Raw genomic sequence first — 21413 nt, 5'->3', positions numbered from 1 at the left:
AAAAACAGACCCTGTCTGTACCTTGCATAACTTATAAACATATTTACAATATGCCTAACAGCATCAGCTGATATTACAGACAAGCCTCATTTTCTGCTTGTAAATTTGCAACAACCCCTAAGCTTAGCTTCTCAGCAGCTGCTCAGAGCTCACTGAGCATGTGAAAGGTCCTGGATCATTGCTGCTATTGAGATGCTGAACCTTTAGGTTGGTACAATAAGTTCATTATATAAAATATGGCATTTTTAACAATATGAATTTTTGGGTTTAGTTCTGAAGTAGGGAGTTCAGCTGGGACCTAGAGCTACACAGAACAAGACTGAGTGCAGTGTAGCATTATTCTGTTCTTTGTGATAGAGCAGTTCTTAACAATGTTTTCTTAGGCTCAGTGATAGGCAAAGTGTACTGACTGCGCCTCCCTCCAGTTGGTAAACATTGCTCCTTTACTTGACGAAGATTTAAAGTGGCCGCTCCATTGGGTTTCAGAGGGAGCACAGTGCAAAGTGCAAAAAAACGGCACAGGTTGCCATGTTTTTTGGCCATAATACCTTGCACCCCATTCCCTTTACAATATTTTCATCTGACAGGCAAAATCTGTGCCTAACTGCCTTTATGGTAAAAACTTATTTGAATAGCCTCAGATTCTCAAGTCTCGCTTCGTATTCTTTTTGTAAAAACTTTATAATGTCCCCTTGCAAGTGCCTCTTCTTCAGTGAAAACAAACCCAGCTTTAATAGTTTATTCATGTAATTTGTTACATTTCCTATACCAGTTTAGTTGTACATTTTGCTAATTCATTAATATCCTTCCCATGAAAAGAGGCCCAAAACACGGCGCAAGCTTACTGAAGATAATGTTACATCAGAAATATAGCAAATTATGCTTAGTTCCTTATGTATTATAACCTTAGATAAGTCAACATAAAAACGTATTTGCCAGTTTGCTGCCAACTTCTCTAATATATTCAGATTGCTTTGTGCCATGAGCAAAAACATCAAATGTTTTTACAATGCCAACCGTAGTCTGTTATGAACAAATTAAAAATTAATGACCAAGGACAAACCTCAGACCAGAAAATGTTTTATTTACTTCCACTCTTTGTAATGTGTCAGCCAGTTCTCTATCCAAGTATAAATTTTACTATTTACATCTAATTCTTCTTAATCAGTAACCTTTTGTCAGTCTAACTGACAACCCTGCACCCACAGAGTCTCCATTGCTATCCTTGGTAATCCATTGCTTTAATTATGCAACACCTTCCTCTGATCCCCTTAAAAGTGTGTAGTTACAAAATTGGTAATCCACTGCTTTAATTATGCTACACCTTCCTCTGATCCTTAGATAGTTACAAAAAGATGAATGCTTATGTGCTATTACTATATCTAGAAAGCCAAAATAATGGTGAGACTATTTACTCTGCCATAAATTCTTGGAACCACTAATGCAATATATGGTATGGTATATAAGGAAGGCACTAAAAAATAGAAAAATAGAAAAAGTGAGCAAGGTGATTTCTGGTATTTGTTGCCAAGTTGACAAGTAGGAGGCCCAACTGGCCTAGAATTTTGCAGGACAGTCTCTTGCTATATACAGTGTATCAGTTTTGTTTAGGGAGCACATCACTAACTAGTTTCCACCAATAATTGAGAGATGGTGTGGCAGTAGCTTTCCACTGTAATAAAATAGTTTTTCCCCACAGAACATTAACTGCAAGTAACATCATTTCTCATATGATGAGAGGCCAATGTCATCTACTACACTTAAGAGGCATACCCTGGGAAACCAATATAGCAGCCCAAAATCATTGATTAATGCGGCATAGCAAGAAAAGGTGGAAAAAGGAGTCCACATTACTATTTTATTTTGGGCATACACAAGGAATCTGTGAGAACAGTTTGACCAGCCTATAGTGTATCAGATAGGCTCGGTTCAAGAATTTAATCTGAATGAACCTGTCTCTGATTGATATAGTTGTTGTAGGAACTAGGGCTTCTTGCCTCATTTTGTCCTTCACACACTTTTCTATTAAAAAAGATGCAGAATTCATGATGTATTGACCAATGAATTTGTTGTATTTACATTCTTAGATTTTACTGGCCCTTTAAGTAGAATAGCTCTTCCCCCTCCCAAAATAAGTTGTTTTTTGCCAATTATCTATCATAGTCAGTTTTCTTACAGTAGCTTGTCAAAACAAAATGAATAAATCTTTGTGACAGTGTCTAAATATCTCTAAAATGCAGCCAACCATTGCAAATGATGTTTTGAAGTATATTAGAATTACAAAATTCTACAAACAGATTGGAGCGGCAACTAACAAAAGCAAAGGATGTTCTGTAAACATGTTCCACATATATTCATATCGGTTCTATTAAATAGATTATTTTTATAATCATCTAGGGAAAAAAACAACCATTAAAACGACATATGATTTTTATATAAAATTTGTGTAAGCTACAAAATGTAACTGTAAGAACCATTGGTAGTGATATAAATGGCTTAAATTTGTCTGTTTGGAAGGGAATGATCTAATCTACTACTGTACATTACAAATGCATTTTGTAGGTAGTTGTGCTTTATTTAGAAGGGAAAAGTGTTTACACAACGTAGTTCTGCAGTGCAAAAAAACCAAGGGCACAGAACAGCACCACTCCATATTAAACTAAATGAATACAGTATTCAGAAAAATGTACAGTCAACCACATATTATAGTCTGCCACAAGGCACAGAAAGGGTCATCTTTTATCCAGCCCTTATAAAATGTATATTCCCCAACAAAACAGCATGAATGGCTCCAGCTGAGATGTACATTTGCTCCCATAATCCTTTCAGGATTTACTGATGGTTGGTTTTATTTTGGAGAAAATACTCAGCCTCAGGTTAGTTTATTATTGACCTCATTAACATAATGGTTATTTTGACATCATTATTCTGGAAAATGCCCCCAGCCCAAGGGCAGTTTATTATTGACATCATCATCATACTTTGCACTGATTTTGGCTTTCCCTTCACTTGCTGATAATCATCTACTCTTTAATTCATTTTGGTAGGCATATTGCCATATTGTATTATGTTATAGCCATACCACTTACATTCATATGCTTGAGCTCTGTATAAGTCTCACTAATTTAGTTGTAAACCTTACATCAGAATTCCTTCTGGACCAGCTTGAATTTTGGCTTTACCTTGAATTAACAATTTTATCCTATTTTTTAACTGTAAAATGCACTATTGAAAATCCAGTTTACCAGCCCTATGTCAATCATCTTGCTGTCTTACATATGGTGATTTTTGGTTCATTGCAATCAGAGGAAGGGAGGAAATATATGATTTGTGCTAGGAGAAATTAGTTTAATGTTCATAGCAGCAGTTGTAGGAACAAAGAACATGGATCCCGATGTTTTCCTGTGAAGTGATTTGCAAAGAGTGGGTAAAATGCAGTTGTGCTACTGTAAACAGTGATATCCAACTTCTGTGGTACAAGGACCAGATTTTTTCCAGCCTACATGGGGAGGGCCGGTAATGGAAGCCAGTATTGACCACTCCCTGTTTTCAAACCACACCCATTTTACCACAAGAACTTTAAAGACCATGTCCACATTAATGGTGGTAGCACACCAAAAAAATCCAAAATGGTTGGTGCTCACTGCAGGGGTATAGCCCATCACTCATATATGAAATAAGTTGCATTAAATCGAGATGCCTCCTCAACTTTGGATAATGCTTTATATACCAGTAGGTCTTTCCAGCTGATGCAATGTCACCCATTCCAATTAGGACCTAAATATTTGGATGGGTTTTTTTTACAGTGAGAGCTGTGAAGGGAATTCTCTCCCTGAATCAATCGTACAGGCTGATACATTAGATAGCTTTAAGAAGGGGTTGGATGGCTTTTTAGCAAGTGAGGGAATACAGGGTTAGGGAAGTTGATCCAGGGACTAGTCTGATTGCCATTGTGGAGTCAGGAAGGATTTTTTCCCCCTCTGAGGCAAATTGGAGAGGCTTCAAATTGGGTTTTTTGCCTTCCTTTGGATCAACTAGCAGTTAGGCAGTTAAAATAGAGTTAGTAAGTTGCTATGTTACTATGATAACACAGCCACTCCCAGGCAGGGCAGGCAGAAAATGGCCCTGGTAAGCTGAGTATGGCACACACAGGTAAGGAGAGTATGGCACACACAGGCAAGCGCCTAGGGTGTGAATAGTACAGTGCTTTAAAGGTGTGAACAGTACAGGGTTTTACAGGTGTGAACAATGAAGGCTAGTAAAACCCAGTACTGATACCTTTCGAAGCTTACACAAAGGTAAGCAATCAAAGCATCCAGGCTTTCATGTGGGGATCCACACAAGGGGCCCCCACAGAGCTGCTTTAGAAGTTGAAAAATGAAAATTTACACTTCAGCATTGGCAAAACGATTACAATGTAATTGCTATAAGTCTTTAGTTTTGGAGAATCTGATAACAACTAAACTGATAAAAGTGTTTGAAATTGAACAACCCCTTTAACAAGGTACATTATTATACTGGGCTTTTGCTTATTGCAGTTATGGGGAAAAAAATATTTTAGGTAAAAATAAACATGTATAATGATCACTAAACCATTGGGCCAAATTTTCCGAAAACCTACCATTCATAGATTTGCTTTAATTTTTCTGACTGCACTAGCTGAAGTCAAATGCCAATTGACTGCTATGTGTTTTTGCACAAAAAAAATCCCAAATAAACCATTTGGTCTGCTATACAATAAAAAATTATAGATCAAGTGACTCTGTGTGATACCTTTTAGAAAGCATTTTAACAAATCAATGAAAGCAGTGCTTGCAACAATAAAGGCATCAAATATAATATTAATTTCATCCTTCAGGTTCCTTTACGAACTACATCTAAGTTTTACAACAAAAATATCCAAGGCCACCAGAGATGTCCATCTGGGTAAGTTTAACCAAATATGCATCATATAACGGCTTAAACCGTTTAAAAGTAAGAAGAAATTTCATGTTTATATTCTAACAAGAAAATCTTGTGCCAAAAACACATTCAGCACTTTCATAGCTCAGTTCAACCATTTTCTATTGGCAGGATAGACAGCTCAGGCTTATTTAATAGCATATTTATAATTATATCATTTAAGTCCTGGGCACTTCTGTAATCAAAAAAATTGACCAGAGAATGTGTGGTGTTATACTGTGAAACAGAAGAAAAGTATGCACATAAATCCTACATCTTTAAATTGTCTGGCAAAGGTCATTATGTGTTACAACAAGCTATCTAGTAGACAGCTTTGGAAACAGGGTCATTACTTATTAAGGTGCTATTTTGCTGACAGTGTAAATAAACTATTGATTTTAATTCAGTCAGTGCAGCTATACGTTCATTTTAAATCATGGTTTTTAGACTAGTCAAGAATGTAAAACAGGATTGTCAGACTTGCTGCTTTCCATTTGGAGGTAACTACAACCCCCATCATACTTACAGTACTAAGAATCTAGGAAAGGTGCTTAACATTTGCTGTACATGTGTAAGATGGGTGGCATCAGTTTGCCCTTTCAAAAAAAAGCCATGTAGCTTGTAAGAACATGTGGCTGCCAGTTTAAGGCTTGGAATGGTAATTTTCTATATAGTAGGGTCTCTTGATAGTAGTTACTCACCACGTCAATGAAGTGGCCCAGGTGCACCGCCCTGGGCCCTCAGCACAAGGGGCGGACAAACCGAAATCTCAAATTGGAGCAGGCACTCAAGGGCAAAAACTTCCACCAGGCAGATGTTCAAATGTGAAGAAGTTTATTGTGTCAAACAGCCTGATGCGTTTCGTATTCCAAACACTTAATCATAGGCTAATCATTTAGCTAATCATTTAGCCTATGATTAAGTGTTTGGAACACGAAACGCATCAGGCTGTTTGACACAATAAACTTCTTCACATTTGAACATCTGCCTGGTGGAAGTTTTTGCCCTTGAGTGCCTGCTCCAATTTGAGATTTTAGAATGGTAATTATCTGGATAATCAATTGTTAAAGGAGAAGGAAAGCTACCAAAGTAGCTTATTGCCAATAGAATAACCACAATAGTGCAAGCTATAACACTATATCTATTCTGCAGCATGCTTTACCATATCTGAGTAAACAGCTCTAGAAACCATCTGTTTGTTTAGGATAGCAGCTGCCATATTAGCTTGGTGTGACATCACTTCCTGCCTGAGTCTCTCCCTGCGCACTCATAGCTCTGGGTTCAGATTACAGCAGGGAGGGGGAGAGGGAGATATGAGCAAACAAAGCATGCTCAAGCCCTAGCCCTGGAAGTCTGATACAGAAGTCCATGAGTACACAATAGAAGAAAATAAATGCCGTGTTTCTTTTGACAGAGGACTCAGAGCAGCATTACTTTGAGGGTTTTCTGATGCATTTATTTAGACCTGATAAAGCTTACTTAATTTTAGCCTTTCCTTCTCCTTTAAAGTGATGTAAAAGCACCTGAAAACGAACGTTGAGTAAATAAGTACTTCTGGCTGATTTACCAACATACATGCCAAATTGACATATACCAGCTACCCATAGCAACCAATGAAAATTCTACCTTAATTGTATGACGTCTACAAAGCTAATTACTAAATGAGCCCCATAAGCACCCATCCCATATGGCACCTTTATTCTCTTCATGCTGCCTCTCAGTCATTGTTTTCAAACATTACCCATATACTGAAGTGTCTAGCAAAGACTACATGTTCTCCCTCTTCTACTCTAAATATATGAGGAAGGAATTCTCCCTGAGAGGACCTCTGCTATCATGAAATAAATATGTGGCCTACATCAAAGAGACTATAAATGCCAGTTAGATGGACAGTTGCATATCTGTGTTCCCATAGAGCATTTGCAGCTATGTTGTAATTACAAAATGAAGTCTTCCATGCTAGGAGATGGTTCTTACAGCACCTCAACAGCACTTTTTTCCTGGTGCTGTATTGATGCAGGCTGCATAAAAGATCAACGTAAATGAGAATTCCTAGTGCATTCTCGTGCAAGTTATAAAGATATCAATACTGTCTCAGCTGCAGTTACTTTTGACTTTTCTCCTAGAAATAACATCTTAATCAAATGCAGAACTCTGCACTGCAGCCTCTGAACAAAACCAAAAGTCAAAAATGGCTGTTGCTTTGGCTTTAATCCATACACTCATTGTACAGAGGGCCAAACTTACGTATATCTATAAAATATATTCTCTCCCGATCAAAAGTTTTCCATAGAAAAATCTCACTTTTGCAGAAACTCCCACTGGAAAAATTGGAATCTTGGTAAATCATTCCCATATTGTGCCCATCTACCCTAGACTACCCTGGAAAGTATTCCACTTTTGGATTTAGAACATTTGAACAACTAGATGCCACCATCTGCTGCTCAAAGTGATGTTTCAGAAAATGTGCTCTATTATAACAGCTCAGAGTTAATTTGAATTACGGGAATCATGGGCTCCTATTTATTCGTCTGAGCTTGAAATGCTTTCCATTAATTATGTTGTAAGTCTAACAAGATGGTGTATATTTTACTAGCAGTATCCTTCAGCCACCTCCAAAGGAACAGCCTGAAAAATCCCGCAGCAGTCGAGGTTCAGCAGGAAGCAGCACCCAAGGCAACAGATTACCATCAGGTGATTTCTCACATGCAGCTGTAGTGTGATACATCATTTTATACATGGTATAATAATAATTGTATACATGGTTGTATCGGTATTAGCATTAACCTGGCCCACTCTAACTGGGGTTGCCAAAATACCAACTAGGCAGAATTTCACACAAATTAGGGGCCATATACTTAAAATCACAAGCACTGTTTGAAATTACATGTTTGCGAATGTTTATTGCTGCTCACATTACGAATATGATATTGATCATTATTGCTAAGCAAAGGTTAGCATTGACACCTACTCTGGAGTTTCTTAAAATATTTTGTTGCAAAAAAACCCTTTGCAACTGCAAAATTTTATAACATACACTGCACATGTTAACAAAAGCCATTTGTTCGCAAACTTAGCAAAGAAGTTGTGGAGTTCTCATATTGGTCATAAAGGACACAAACAATGGCAATCTTGTTCGCTAATGTTTGCAAAGGTGGTTGCAAATGTTTTTTGCGCTAAAGAAACATTACATTCCCCCACTAGAATGCTGGACTATAGTCTAATACACTGACAATAAAACATGTTTAATTTCAGATAGCTGCAAAACCCAAAATAGCTGTATGATAACATCATTTGTCTTCCCTGTCACTGTTTTGCAGGAATCGGTCACTTAAAAGGCCCCAATTTCAGTTCTTTTTGTGCTGATGTTTAGATGTAAGGAAGTATTTACATCATTATTACCTACAATATTCTGAAGATAGTATATATATATTCTTAATACATGCAAAATACACCTAAGACCTTAGACAACTAAGACCTAAGACAAAAGTAGTGATGAGCAAATCTGTCCTCTTTTGTTTACTCTTTTTCACGAAACTGTAGGGAAATTTACAAATGCAAAAATTTATGAACGTAGATGGGAATTTTTTATGTGACAGTAACTTTTTCAGAGGAGTCTTTTTTCCATGGCAACTTTTTATGCTCAAAATACATTGAGGTGGTGAAATACGGAATTCCACCGCAAAGGCAGAAAACTGTACTTGTCACTACACAGAGGGATTTTTGTATCATTGTTGCCTGCATGTGTTCAGTGAAAGGTAGTGCACAGTGCTGCTGAGATCTAATAAAAAGAGAATGCCTTGTATAACAGTTCTAAAAATAAATAGTTTGTCCAAAATAAACTACACTGTATCACCAAGTATGACCAAGAACCACATTACTTAAACGACATGTAAAACCTACATTTTCCTAACATGTATTTAAGTTGGACACCTCTCCCCCCACCCTAATGGCTTATTCATACTGCATACATCCCCTCCATTTGCCTGTGTCTTTACATTTCCCTAAAACAAATAGCAACTTTCACCCAGGAGTCATTTTCCCTCTGACACATTATCAGTGCATTTATATCTGCAAACAAACACTGTAAATTTCATGCAATTAAAGAATGCAGGTTAAGACTGGCAGAATTTACTATGTTGACAAGTCCTGCTTGGATTGAGCACTGTCATGGTTACTCTGAGCTCAGTAGAGAGGTTAGTATTTAAAACCAGCGATGCCATCTCTTCATTGGCTGCTATGTTTATTAAAATGAGTTGAGAAGAACTGAGCATGCTCATGATCCAACAGCCAAACAAAATTCCCGAGGGAGGGGCTGAGTGGGTTAGGGGAGTAGAAGGAATCCTAAGTGATTAAGGGGATGCTGCAGCCTTACTATTAACCTTTGAACAACCAGAGTGGCAGGTATTTAGAGATTTCAAAGAGGCTCTTCAGTGATTACATTTTTTCGTGGGGGTTTACATGCCCTTTAAGTGGACTAAATGGCTGAAACAGTTTTAGCTATTATTAGTTTTATTGTCAGCATCAAATGCCAATAATGCTGCAACACAATTCTCCCTTGAGTCGTACAAAGGTTAAGAAAACATTGTTAGACGAGTCAGTTCTTTCACATCTGTGCAATTAGCTAATGGCTTGAATATATAAACTGGAAACCTTCTTGCTGGAGGCACATTGAGGTAATAAACTCATATTAAGTTTTAATAAGCAAAACATCTCATTTTATGCATATCTTCAATAAGAAATATGCAAGACTTTTAGTGATTCTCTTATTGAATCTGACTTAACCAAAGTCCCAGGCTGATTACCATTAGAAAATTCTTCTTAAGAGAGTGTTGATTTAAACACTGAGGGTTTGCTCTATAGCACCGAAATGTGCACCCCCACCCCTTTATTCATAGCTAAGCTTTAAATGTCCTTAGGAATAAACCTGATTTTACACTTACCCAAATAATTGGATTTATTTTGCAGATAGTATCTCTGAGAGACAATTTAGCACAGACCAATTGACTGTATGTTTGCAGTAAATATTTGTTTGCAAAAATAATTGATGCTTGCAAATCGATTTCATATGCCATCTGAACTACTGCTGTCTTCTATACGCAAGATAAACACAATAGCAAAGAGCAGAGAGATGTGAACCAAACAACCTACTATAAAATTACTCAGGTTATTCAAAACCCAGCCGTTATAATCTAATGATTAGGGTTATATACCAGTAATAATGTTTTCCTTTTTTAATAAGTGTATTTCAATTTAGATCTCCTGCTTGTAAATGGAAAGTTTATACAATTTTAATTATTTATATTTAAATTACAACAGAACCCTCATTTTACATTTTTTAGTGGAACAGAAAAAATGGTCAAACCCAGGAAAGTGTAAAATGCAAAAAACCCCCGACTTACATACAACTCACACTTACAAACAGAGGCTATTACATTAACAGACTGTGGTTTGCTTGACCTTTATTAGCAATTAGCATTAATAAATCACCTGCCCCAATCCCTTCTGGCGTGTGTTGTCTACTGCCGAGCACAGAAAGGTAAAAATAAAAGGTAAAATACTATGGTTAGACAAACATCTGTCTATGTTGCATTTAATAAACAAATGTATATGTTTCAACTTACATACAAATTCAACTACATAATCAAATTAAAACCTACAGAACATATCTCATACGAAACCTGGGGTCTGCCTGTATAATGTGACTTTATTGATGACTAATCTACACAGTTATTATGGTTCACAGTTCTGGAATGGGAAAGTTCTGGGTTAGCAGATGAAGTTGTGTGCAGGATCAAGGCAATCTGAAATGTGTTTGCAGTGTAATATTTAGCCTCTTTAATCGTCGGCTAAACACAAAAACCTTGTGCGCCCCCTATGCACAAGATTGCATTTTACAAAGAAATTTCATATGTTATACAGGTAGTCTAAACTTGTGGTTGACAGGTGTGACTCTCTCCACATGAGCAAATATGTAAAAATGATCTATATATGTTTTCTCATAGGGTCCTCTAAAGAGAGTCATGTTCTTCAGAAACACCTCCTTCCGCAGTTCAGAAAACCAGAAAATGAAGTACATCCAGATGCCCACAAGAAATTGGTAGGCTTAATCCATGTGTCATGTTTAGTTAGGGTCACTTAAATAATTGCTATGTAATTCTGCAAAGAAACAGTTGGTCTACATCTAAAGATGTTTGTTCAGTAAGGTTACCAAATGATCAGGCTAAATAAGTAACATCTTCATAGAAACTGTAGTAAACTATTGGAAAATAATAATATATTCTATTATTTCTATAAGACATACAAACATTTGTATTTTTTTAAAAGGAGACATAGGTGCTCTTTCATATTACATGGATCTTTAAATCACATTCAATTTACAAGTAGCTTTTACATGTACAGGTATGGGACCCATTATTCGGAAACACATTATACAGAAAGCCCCAAATTATTATTCTCATAGACTGAATTTTAGACAAATAATTCACATTTTTAAAAATGTCCTCTTCCTCTTTAAGAATGAAACAGTAGCTTGCACTTGATCCAAACTAAAATATAATGAATCCGTATTGGAGGCAAGACAATCCCGGTGGGTTTAATTAATGTTTAAGTGATTTTTTAGTAGACTTATGGAGTTATGTAATGAAATGCACAAAGATTGCCCAGGTGTAGTAACTCATAGCAACCAATAAGCATGTAGAATTTACTGGTTACTTGTTTAAAAGCAAAAATCTAATTGGTTGTTACGGGTTACCACTACTGGGAGAACTTAGTCCCTTTTATTACATATGGAGATTAAAGTATGGTGATCCACATTACAGAAAGCTCCCTTATACAAAAACCCCCAGGTCACAAACATTCTGGATAACAGTTCCCTCACCTGTACTTGTTTAAGGTGATTTTATTGATGTGAGCAAAAACAACATTTTTTTTGTCTATGCAGAAACTGCACAACTATAGCCAGTCCATAACCAATAAAATATAATATACTGTATGTTCAGCAAAGGACCTAGCAAGAAAAGTATCTATTTCAATGAATTATAGGGCAAGAGGGGATATTCTGATATTTACATATCTAGAAATGATGTTACAAATCTATTTTTTTACCTAGAGTCCGAATTTCATAGGCAGAGAGAAGGACAGTCCAAGCTTAAAAGTGTCATATTATTCATCATCCAGTGATGAGATGGGCAGCAGTGACGATGATGTACAGAAGAAAAGGTTTGCTGAAGCTATTATCTTTCTAGAGGAAATGTACCAAATTTTCCAATGTTTGTTACGAAGAGAAAGTAAACTGGATTGTAAGAGAAATAGTGACAGATTGAGCTAAATTTTGTACTTTTCACCCTCTAAATAGTTAGGAATTATTGGCAGTGTCTTAACTAGATGTTAGTGAGTGCCATAAAGGGTTTGCATCTTCAATAGTTAGGCATCTGATTCTCCACACCGCAGCCTCCAACTGAATCAGTGTCCTAGTCAATTTAGATACTTTAGGACACTACTTCTAAACATACCTAATCAAACGTGACCAATGTCACTAATTCCTTTATTCACAGTCACAAGGTGATCTGGTGTACTCCTGATGCTTTCCAACAGGCCAAAGCAATTCCTAACAAAATGCAATATACTGTAAATATATTATATAAGCTCATCTGACTAATGGATTACATTTTGTACCCTCTAAAAAATCATTTTCAGCCATTTTGGGCACATTTTTGTACAAATATCCCTAATCAAATATTATGCAATCTAATAGTTTGTAAACTCCTTGGAGCAGGGACCTCATTCCAACTGTGTATTGAAAACTCTAAGCTCGTAAGAATAGATTTATCTTTTATTACCGTATAACTTAATATAACTATTCCCCTGTCTGTGTTCTCTCCTTGTGCCAATTGTGGCACTGTAGAAATATATAAATACACACACTTACTTTACATACAAGGGTGTAAAATATTCTCCCCAGGCACACCAGTTAAAAATATTTTTGGGCCCATACCATGCCCACCACGTGCATTTGCCCTATATGTACATTTGTGGTGGTGGGTGGGCTCCTACTATATATTAAAGGAGCTTTAGAGGAGTGCCGTGCCCGATATTTCCCAAATTATTAAAATGTATTGATCACATGTGGAATGACTTAGAAAACCAGATTTCTTAATTTATCAACACTGTACAAATTAGGCATCAGGCCTTGAAGAAAAAAAATCCTCTGGCCCCACCACATGGGGGGTGAAAGTAGCTTGCACCCCCAGACACATACCAACCCCCTACTGGTTGTGCCTGTTTGTGCCAGCAGGCAAGGAATAGGGCATCTGGTGAAGTCACACAGCAGGATTGCCACTTCTACCAGAAACCAAGTTCAGACAAAAGGCAAGTTAGTGATGTTTGGGGTTGGGAGGGTGATGTTAGATTTGCTGCAGTAACATTTGGGGGCCGGGTTGTGAAATGGGAATGCTATTATGACATTATGAACTGCATGGTTGCTGGAATTTGTCAGTTTTTTCAAAAGGTACAAATGGGGTCCCCAGGTCCAAATCCAGGTCCAAATCCACCTCTCCCCCAGCCATGGCTCAGTACCTCCAACAAATAGATATTAGAAATTGCAAACTGGAAAAAGAAAGACAAATCATTTTTAAAAACTAAAACGAAATAATAAAAATGAAGACCAAATTAAAAGTTGCTTAGAACAGGGCATTCTATAGGATACTTACTGTAAATTAACTTAAATGTATGCTATTCCTTCAGAACAAGTTATCCTTGCATTTTTATGTGTAAACTGAAAATTAAACTTTTAACATTAAGGGGCACATTTACTACGGGTCGAATATCGAGGGTTAATTAACCCTCGATATTCAACCCTTGAAGTAAAATCCTTCGACTTCGAATATCGAAGTCGAAGGATTTACCGCAAATACTTCGAACGAACGATCGAAGGATTTTAATCCATCGATCAAAGGATTTTCCTTCGGTCAATAAAAGCTTAGCAAACTTATGGGGAAGGTCCCCATAGGCTAACATTGTAGCTCGGAAGGTTTAAAGTGGCGAAGTAGGTAGTCAAAGTTTTTTCTAAAGAGACAGTACTTTGACTATCGAATGGTCGAATAGTCTAACGATTTTTAGTTTGAATTGTTCGAATCAAAGTCAAGGTCGTAGTAGCCTATTCGATGGTTGAAGTACCCAAAAAAAAACATGGAATTCGAATCCTTCACTCGAGCTTAGTAAATGTGCCCCCAATATCTGTGAATGTTTCCAACATAATCTTGCATGGGAGCACTATTTATAACATGGTAATCTATCCTTCCTTATTATTTAGCTGTTTTGCTTACTATTTTGCATGGTCTATGACAAGAAACATTCTGGTAAACAAGATATTGTATAAATTGTTCTGTATGGGATAAATGATTCTGTATGGGACGGTCATCATTTCCCAGTATGAGACAAGCAGAGCATTTAGAAAACACTTAAACTGTATGCTGTATAATATGCTGGCTAAATGTCCTCTGTTTCCAGGAAACTACTGAGCAATGGCATGAATGTATCAAGGCCAAGAATCCCTGACGGAGTTACAGAGAAAGCTCAAACAAACATACTTGAAGACAAGGTGCTACTTTATTCTTATGGCATGTTATATTTCAAAGTAAAATTAACATTTTTGTTAATATGTATAAAGGCCAAATACTTCATTCCCCTAGTTCAATCCATATCAGTACACTCTAGGATAGTCACTCACCCATACTCCAGCAGAAGCAATATTTACAGTTGTTTGGTTAGAAATAGCATCTAGTGTGGCAGTTTGTAGTCACCAGTCCTGTTATGCTTAGAGTGTAATTATAAATTATATATAAATATATTTAGACTCTCCCACCAAGGTTCCACATAGACTATCCTATATTTATACTTCCTGCTAGTTTCTTTGCCTTTCAGAAAACATTCCACTCAGGTGCAGGCTCAGGGTTCAAAGTTATAAAGGCTTGCTTTGTATGTTTTGTTCAAACCTACTGCTTAGGTCAGGGGTAAGGCTGTTAAATTTTACCAGATTTATTTTTGGTAGCACCTGTGAGAACTGGCAGCCTACAGGAGGCTCTGTTTGATTGAGCCTCCTAGTGTTTATGCAACCAAAACTTGCCTCCAAGTCAGAAGTTCAAAAAATAAGTAATTGCTTTGAGACCACTGAGAGCAACATCCAAGGGGTTTGTGAGCAACATGTCTCTTCCGAGCCTCTGGTTGGGAATCACTGTTCCTTGTTCCTTATGGGTAGGTCAAGTAAGTGGTTGTTCAAGGTCTCAGTTTTAAGAATGAGTTTCCTTTGTTAGTATTTAGCTTCATGTCATATGCAAGCATTGGATGATTATACACTTTCTTTTTATGTTCTGGTTGAGCACTATGATATCTAGCACTTATTCCTTAATTCCACTATCCTTACTGGTAGAACAGGGATGTATCAAATCCTGAGCAGCACTGCATTGTGGCATTGCTGGAGGGTTTTTATGGAAGAACAAGTTAGCTAACTAGGTTTCCAGGCTCTCTATACCGGATTGTGTCTGTTTGATTTTTCAAGTCTCTCCAAGATGCCATCTTTTTTCTGTCCAGTAAGAGTTTCCTGTTCTTTTAACAATTGCCATAATCTTGATCCCTATGGTAGTTTGGTGCTTCCCACTGTAGACATATAGTAAAACAATGAATATTCAGGGATTCTCCTAATGAGATCAATGTAAATCCTTCTTTGGTAGCTCCCCTGTTTCACACTACAGGGGTTTCATGAGTATATCACAGTTCATATTTTATAGCTTTTCATTTTCCAGACTTGCATGCAAACCTTTCAGAGCATTATAATATATTCTGTTCACAATACCTTGTATATAGCTATACAGAGAAACCCAACCCAATGTGCTCGTTTTGGAACATGGACACCATTCACTGCTTACTGTGCAGGCCAGAAGTAAGAGACAAAGTAGCACAGTAGTACGATTTACTTTCCATCCTTGGAAGGCTGTTTGATTGGATGCAGAAAATTAGTAAAGCAGATTATAACAATATTAATAAGCACAGCTTCATGTTGTGATGAGTTTCTGTCCCCAGGTGGCTAATGATGGCTACTGGGTCATATTGTTTTACATTGTTTAATGTCCATTTAATAAACTTTTACTATGGGGCAGATTTATCAAGGGTCGAAATGAATTCGAGGGAATTTTCAAAGTAAAAAATTTTTAAATTCAAAGTAATTTTTTGAATACTTGATCATCGAATAGGATACTACGACTTCGAATTTACTTCGAATTCGATTCAAAGTAAAATAGTTGGAATATTCCAATACTGTCTCTTTAAAAAAAACCTCGACTTCAATACTTCACCAAATTAAACCTGCTATGTTAGCCTATGGGGGCCTTCTACAGCATATTTCTAAGTTTTTTGAAGTCGAAGTAAAATCGTTCGATCGCACGATAAAATCGCTTAAATCGTTCGATTCGAAGGATTTAATTGTTCGACCGCAGAATACCCAAATTCGATGAAAAAAGTTCGAATTCGATATTCGAATTCAAGTATTTAAATTCGATGGTCGAATTTCGAAGTATTTTTTACTTTGAAATTTGACCCTTGATAAATCTGCCCCTATCTGTCTTGCTATACTGAAAACTCATAGTGTCATGTTGATTTATTCTTAGCCAAGTTTTGCACTGATATCCACATTCTATTACTGAATTTTTGCATGCAAGACAGAAGAGTAAAATAGACCTTTCCATTAGTAAACTATTGGAAAGCTGCTACCCAGCAGAGTAAATTACACTTGCCACCAACATTAGTCTGTGCCATGGTTCAATTTATTTTTGTGAAATGATAAATTTATAGCTGTGGAAGGCAGATAGGTCCAGGATAGTTAATACTTCAATCTTCTGTACTAACAGGTAGCTGAAAAGCAAAGTTGTAGCAACAACCATGAAAACTGGAGCTCCTACAATCAAAATTATCTCCTGCCAGATCTCTTACAACAGAGCCATCTTTCAGAGACTTCAGTGATTCCACATAAAACTCCTCAAAACTACCAGGGACTATTGAACAAATCTTTGAATGATCAGGTGAAGTTGTTATCTTTTGTATTCCGTTCTGCTCATACAGCTCTGCCTGAGATAGAATTGCTTTAGTGTCAGTACTTTCTCCTCACCTTTTCAGCCTTTGTGCAATCTATTAATGTACACTACTATCTCTTAAACAGCTATTGTCAATGCCAAGCTACTATTACATTTAACTGTCAATGCAGGATCGTGACAGGTCGTAAGTTTCCAAAACACCTTTTCACAACCTTCCAAAGTGCAGGGAAAGGTTTTATTATTATTATTATTATATAGGACACAAATATTCAGTAAAATGAAAACAAGTTTCTTCTAGTATTCTTCTGTGCACTATATATATATATATATCAATCCTTTTTAAGTTTTTTTTTTTTTAATATTTACAGTGTTTTCACTGTCCTTCAAAAAAGTGATTTATAATCTTCTAGGCAGAAACCTTTACCCATTCTGTAACTTATAGTATGCATTGTATAGTTTGCACTTGTGAGATTCTACTGTATACAGTGTATAGTTTATACACTGAAACTATAGAATCTCACAGGAAGAATTACAGTTTGTTCTTCCTCCTGTGAGATTCTGTTACTATACTAAGAGCTAGAGAAAGGGAACAGCTTCCCATATATATGTTGTATCTCTACCTGGCATTCTCTCTTTAAAAAAGGCAGTCTGTCTCATATAATGAAGATTATATCAGCTATCATGCATCATGCATAATGAGAAATATTAACATAATTAACTTTCATACAAGTCTTGGATGGCAAAGGTATAAAATTAAGTCCGGAACATGTATGGAGCAATTAATTTGGTATTTAAGGAATGGGCCACACCTCCTCTGATGAAGCGCCCAATGGCGCGAAACGCGTCAGGAGGGAATGGCTGACACAAGGGGGCACATTTACTAAGCTCGAGTGAAGGATTCGAAGTAAATAAACTTTTGGGTACTTCGACCATCGAATAGGCTACTACGACCTTCGACTACGAGTTTGATTTGAATGATTCAAACAAAAAATCGTTCGACTATTCGAACATTCGATAGTCGAAGTACTGTCTCTATAAAAAAAACTTCGACTACCTACTTCGCCACTTTAAACCTACCGAGCTTCAATGTTAGCCTATGGGGACCTTCCCCATAAGGTTTCTAAGCTTTTTTTGATAGAAGGAAAATCCTTCTATCGAAGGATTTAATCCTTCGAATCGTTCGATCGAACGATTTTTCCTTCGATCGTTCAATTGAAGTATTTGCGGTAAATCCTTTGACTTCGATATTCGAAGTCGAAGGATTTTACTTCGAGGGTTAATTAACCCTCGATATTCGACCCTTAGTAAATGTGCCCCAAAGTATTCAGACAAGGGGGGAGACACAGCCATGTGGTGTATTATGCTATGAAATTGTTTATTGATATATTTGTTGATACATTGTGGTTAATTTGCTTTGATCTGAGATTCTGTGCATGTACATTTTTTTCTTTGAGTATATTAATACATGGTCCTATGCACAGTACTCACCAATTGACAGCAATTAACCGATACAAACAATTGATTTAGATCAAATTAGGAGCCCATCAGGGGAATGTAATAAAAGTCGGTAACGGAAAAACGATTCAAGTGCGAAAAATTATGCCTTTGCACGAACATATTTTGCTTTGCGCGAATTTAATAAAGCTTTTGCAAACACGGAAACTGCTTAGCGACCACTTGGAAGATTGTTTGCGAATTTTATAGTTTGCGCCAATGCGCAGTCAATGTAATAAAACTTCTTACTGAAAAAGGCGTTATGTTTGCTCCAAAAGATTACGACACCTTTAAGCACTTTTTAAGAGTGCGCAGTTACAATCCGCAATGCGCTATATAAATTCACATTGCAACAGTTTAAGGAACAATATTACATTGCGAGATGTTGATTTTTATTCTTATTGGTGCAAATTGTTTTGCTCTTTAATTACAAATTGTTTTGCTCTTTTGCAACTTTAATTACATTCACCCGTTTGACTACAAGGCTTCTACAGTTACTATCCTATAATTATGACAGCAGTATAAAGCAAATTGTTACTCAACATAGACTATTAATTAACAAATATTATCAACCTCAGTTTCCAAAGGTTGCAAATGATTGGCAGAACCCTAGTCAAAGAGGTTCCTAAACGGGCTTTACTTCTGATAGAGAATATCTCTTATAGTCAACTTTTTTTTTATCTATTCAAAAAGCAAGCATCTTCCTCATTCAGTTAATAGGCGTATTTCTTCTTCCACAAGCCTTCTACTAGTTTCCCTTTCATACACTGTACATTACACTGTAAATTACAGTGACAATATTAATATCATTTTCAATTAAAAAAAACCAATGGGTTTTGAACTTTAGTTCACATTATTTGTGCAGCTGGTAAATCCCAAGTTATGTAGGCTAGTTCATACCATCTCTGCCGAGAAAGTGCTTCTTTGGGAGCAGTTTCAGGAGCCTCGGTAGAGGAATAGGCAGTGCTTCTTCATGATCAAATGCCAAGACACTGTTAAAGCAATTTTGATGCAGTGTTGCTTTGAGTACCATAGTTACAGTAATTCAGCTAAACATTCCCCCAGTCTTTCTTTGCTAGAGTCCTTCTAACTTGACAACTCTGCTGGAAACACACAATTATTTTAAGGTTTTCTACAAGTATGAGCAACATAGCAAGGCCAGGAGCCTAGGAACTATATTTTGCCTGCAAAATCACACTTGGCATTTATATAGTAAGATAACCTTTTGGAACAATTGAACGCTTTAAAAGAAAAATTAAAAGAATTTCCATATATTTGAACTCTCTTTTATGTTTAGTTATAGCTTCCTTAAAAACATCAAAGTATTAAAAGTGTTAATGGACTTGTTAAATAATGATGGTTGACCATTAAAGGTTTTATTAAAGGGCAAACTAATTAAAGTTAAGGCATGTCATAGTTTGCACAGAGAACAGATATTCATATTTTTCACATGTTGCATGTTGCTGACTCTGTCAGTCATGCATGCATGGTGTTGGTTTTGCAGTCTAGAGATGATATCTTTCCCAAGGAAAGCAAGTTGGCGAACACCCGCTCATATTTATACAAGCAAATTTCTGTTTAGAATCTATTCTATCATACTTCCATCTATCATATTTTGCCTATATAGGGTTGATAGTGCCCTGTTCTTTGCACCTTGTGTCCCCTTTTCTATCTTGTGCATGATGTGCAAGTTACTTGCACAGGGGGTGACCATGTGCTGCCATAAACTATATTTTGGATTAAATTTGGGATTCTTCCAGGTACAGGTATAGGATCCCTTATCCGGAAACCCGATATCCAGAAAGCTCCGAATTACGTAATGGCCGTCTCCCATAGACTCCATTTTATCCAAATAATCCAAATTTTTAAAAATGATTTCCCTTTTCTCTGTAATAATAAAACAGTACCTTGTACTTGATCCCAACTAAAATATAATTAATTCTTATTGGAAGCAAAACCAGTCTATTGGGTTTATTTAATGTTTAAATTAATTTCTAGTAGACTTAAGGCACAAAGACCCAAATTACGGAAAGATCCATTATCCGGAAAACCCCAGGTCCCGAGCATTCTGGATAACAGGTCCCATACCTGTACCAGAACTTTTTGCTGGATTTGGATTTCAGTTCAGCAGGACACTTATAAGTTTATGTAATAAAGGCACTGTTTTCTCTGTTGTAGTAACCTCTAGCAACCAGTAAAATGTTAGCTTTTAAATAGGTGACCATTAACATTTACCTACTGATTGGTTGCAGTGAGTTACTGCACCTTGGCGAACCTAATATTTTTAGGTAACTTTAGTAATGCCATGAGACATTAAAACTGCAACAGGGTGTGATAATGCAAAGATAATGCACATTTTTGTATTTATCTCAAATTTGAATATGTAGATTATGGTTCTGTTTTGTATTTAGGCAAATCTTCTATAGAATTTAGTATTTGTCATGATGCAAAATATCAGTGCATTCCTAATAATTCATATTTTTATTTAGTACAACTAATAAGAAAGCTGCAGTACATATGTATAATTTGCTTCAGAATGTTTTAACAAGCTTCTGTGTTCTTTAATAGGCCCCTTGTGGTGAAAATGTGCAGCAGAAAAATAGCTCATCATCCACTGCATCATTTAGCCCATTTATTGACCCAAGGCTTTTTCCAGTGTCTCCCCCAACAAGCCCAAGTGGATCTTGTGAGTACAGATTTCAAAACAAGTATTATAATACTCTAGGGTACAAATATACACAAAGGGGGTTATTTACTAAACTCCGGTCTGGCTTTTTGGGGCAAAACTCAAAATTTCGTATTGAAAAAGCTTCAAAAAGACCAACCAAAATTAAGTCGAATTATTTTTTGGTCGAATAGGTCAGTTTTCGATCAAATCGTATGAATCGAAGG

The 21413-nt window shown here is 36.5% G+C and overlaps 1 protein-coding gene across 2 annotated transcripts in view; it reads left to right on the top strand.

Annotated features, from left to right (window-relative positions):
* LOC108700131 (mitogen-activated protein kinase kinase kinase kinase 4) overlaps positions 1-21413 on the top strand; it is a 126745-nt gene that overhangs the window by 82608 nt on the left and 22724 nt on the right. Inside the window, exons 18-24 of one of the 2 annotated variants that reach the window (XM_018233032.2) lie at positions 4859-4926; positions 7541-7635; positions 10947-11041; positions 12053-12162; positions 14452-14542; positions 16845-17015; positions 21090-21207. In XM_018233032.2, the coding sequence (XP_018088521.1) occupies positions 4859-4926; positions 7541-7635; positions 10947-11041; positions 12053-12162; positions 14452-14542; positions 16845-17015; positions 21090-21207 (748 nt within the window). Of the gene's footprint in view, positions 1-4858; positions 4927-7537; positions 7636-10946; positions 11042-12052; positions 12163-14451; positions 14543-16844; positions 17016-21089; positions 21208-21413 lie in introns of both variants that reach the window. The other variant, XM_018233031.2, reaches the window with a different exon arrangement.

Source organism: Xenopus laevis, chromosome 8S, assembly GCF_017654675.1.
Source record: "Xenopus laevis strain J_2021 chromosome 8S, Xenopus_laevis_v10.1, whole genome shotgun sequence".
NCBI classification, from domain to species: domain Eukaryota; kingdom Metazoa; phylum Chordata; class Amphibia; order Anura; family Pipidae; genus Xenopus; species Xenopus laevis.
The sequence above is the reverse complement of the archived record's forward strand: the minus strand, read 5'-3'. Positions and strand labels throughout refer to the sequence as shown.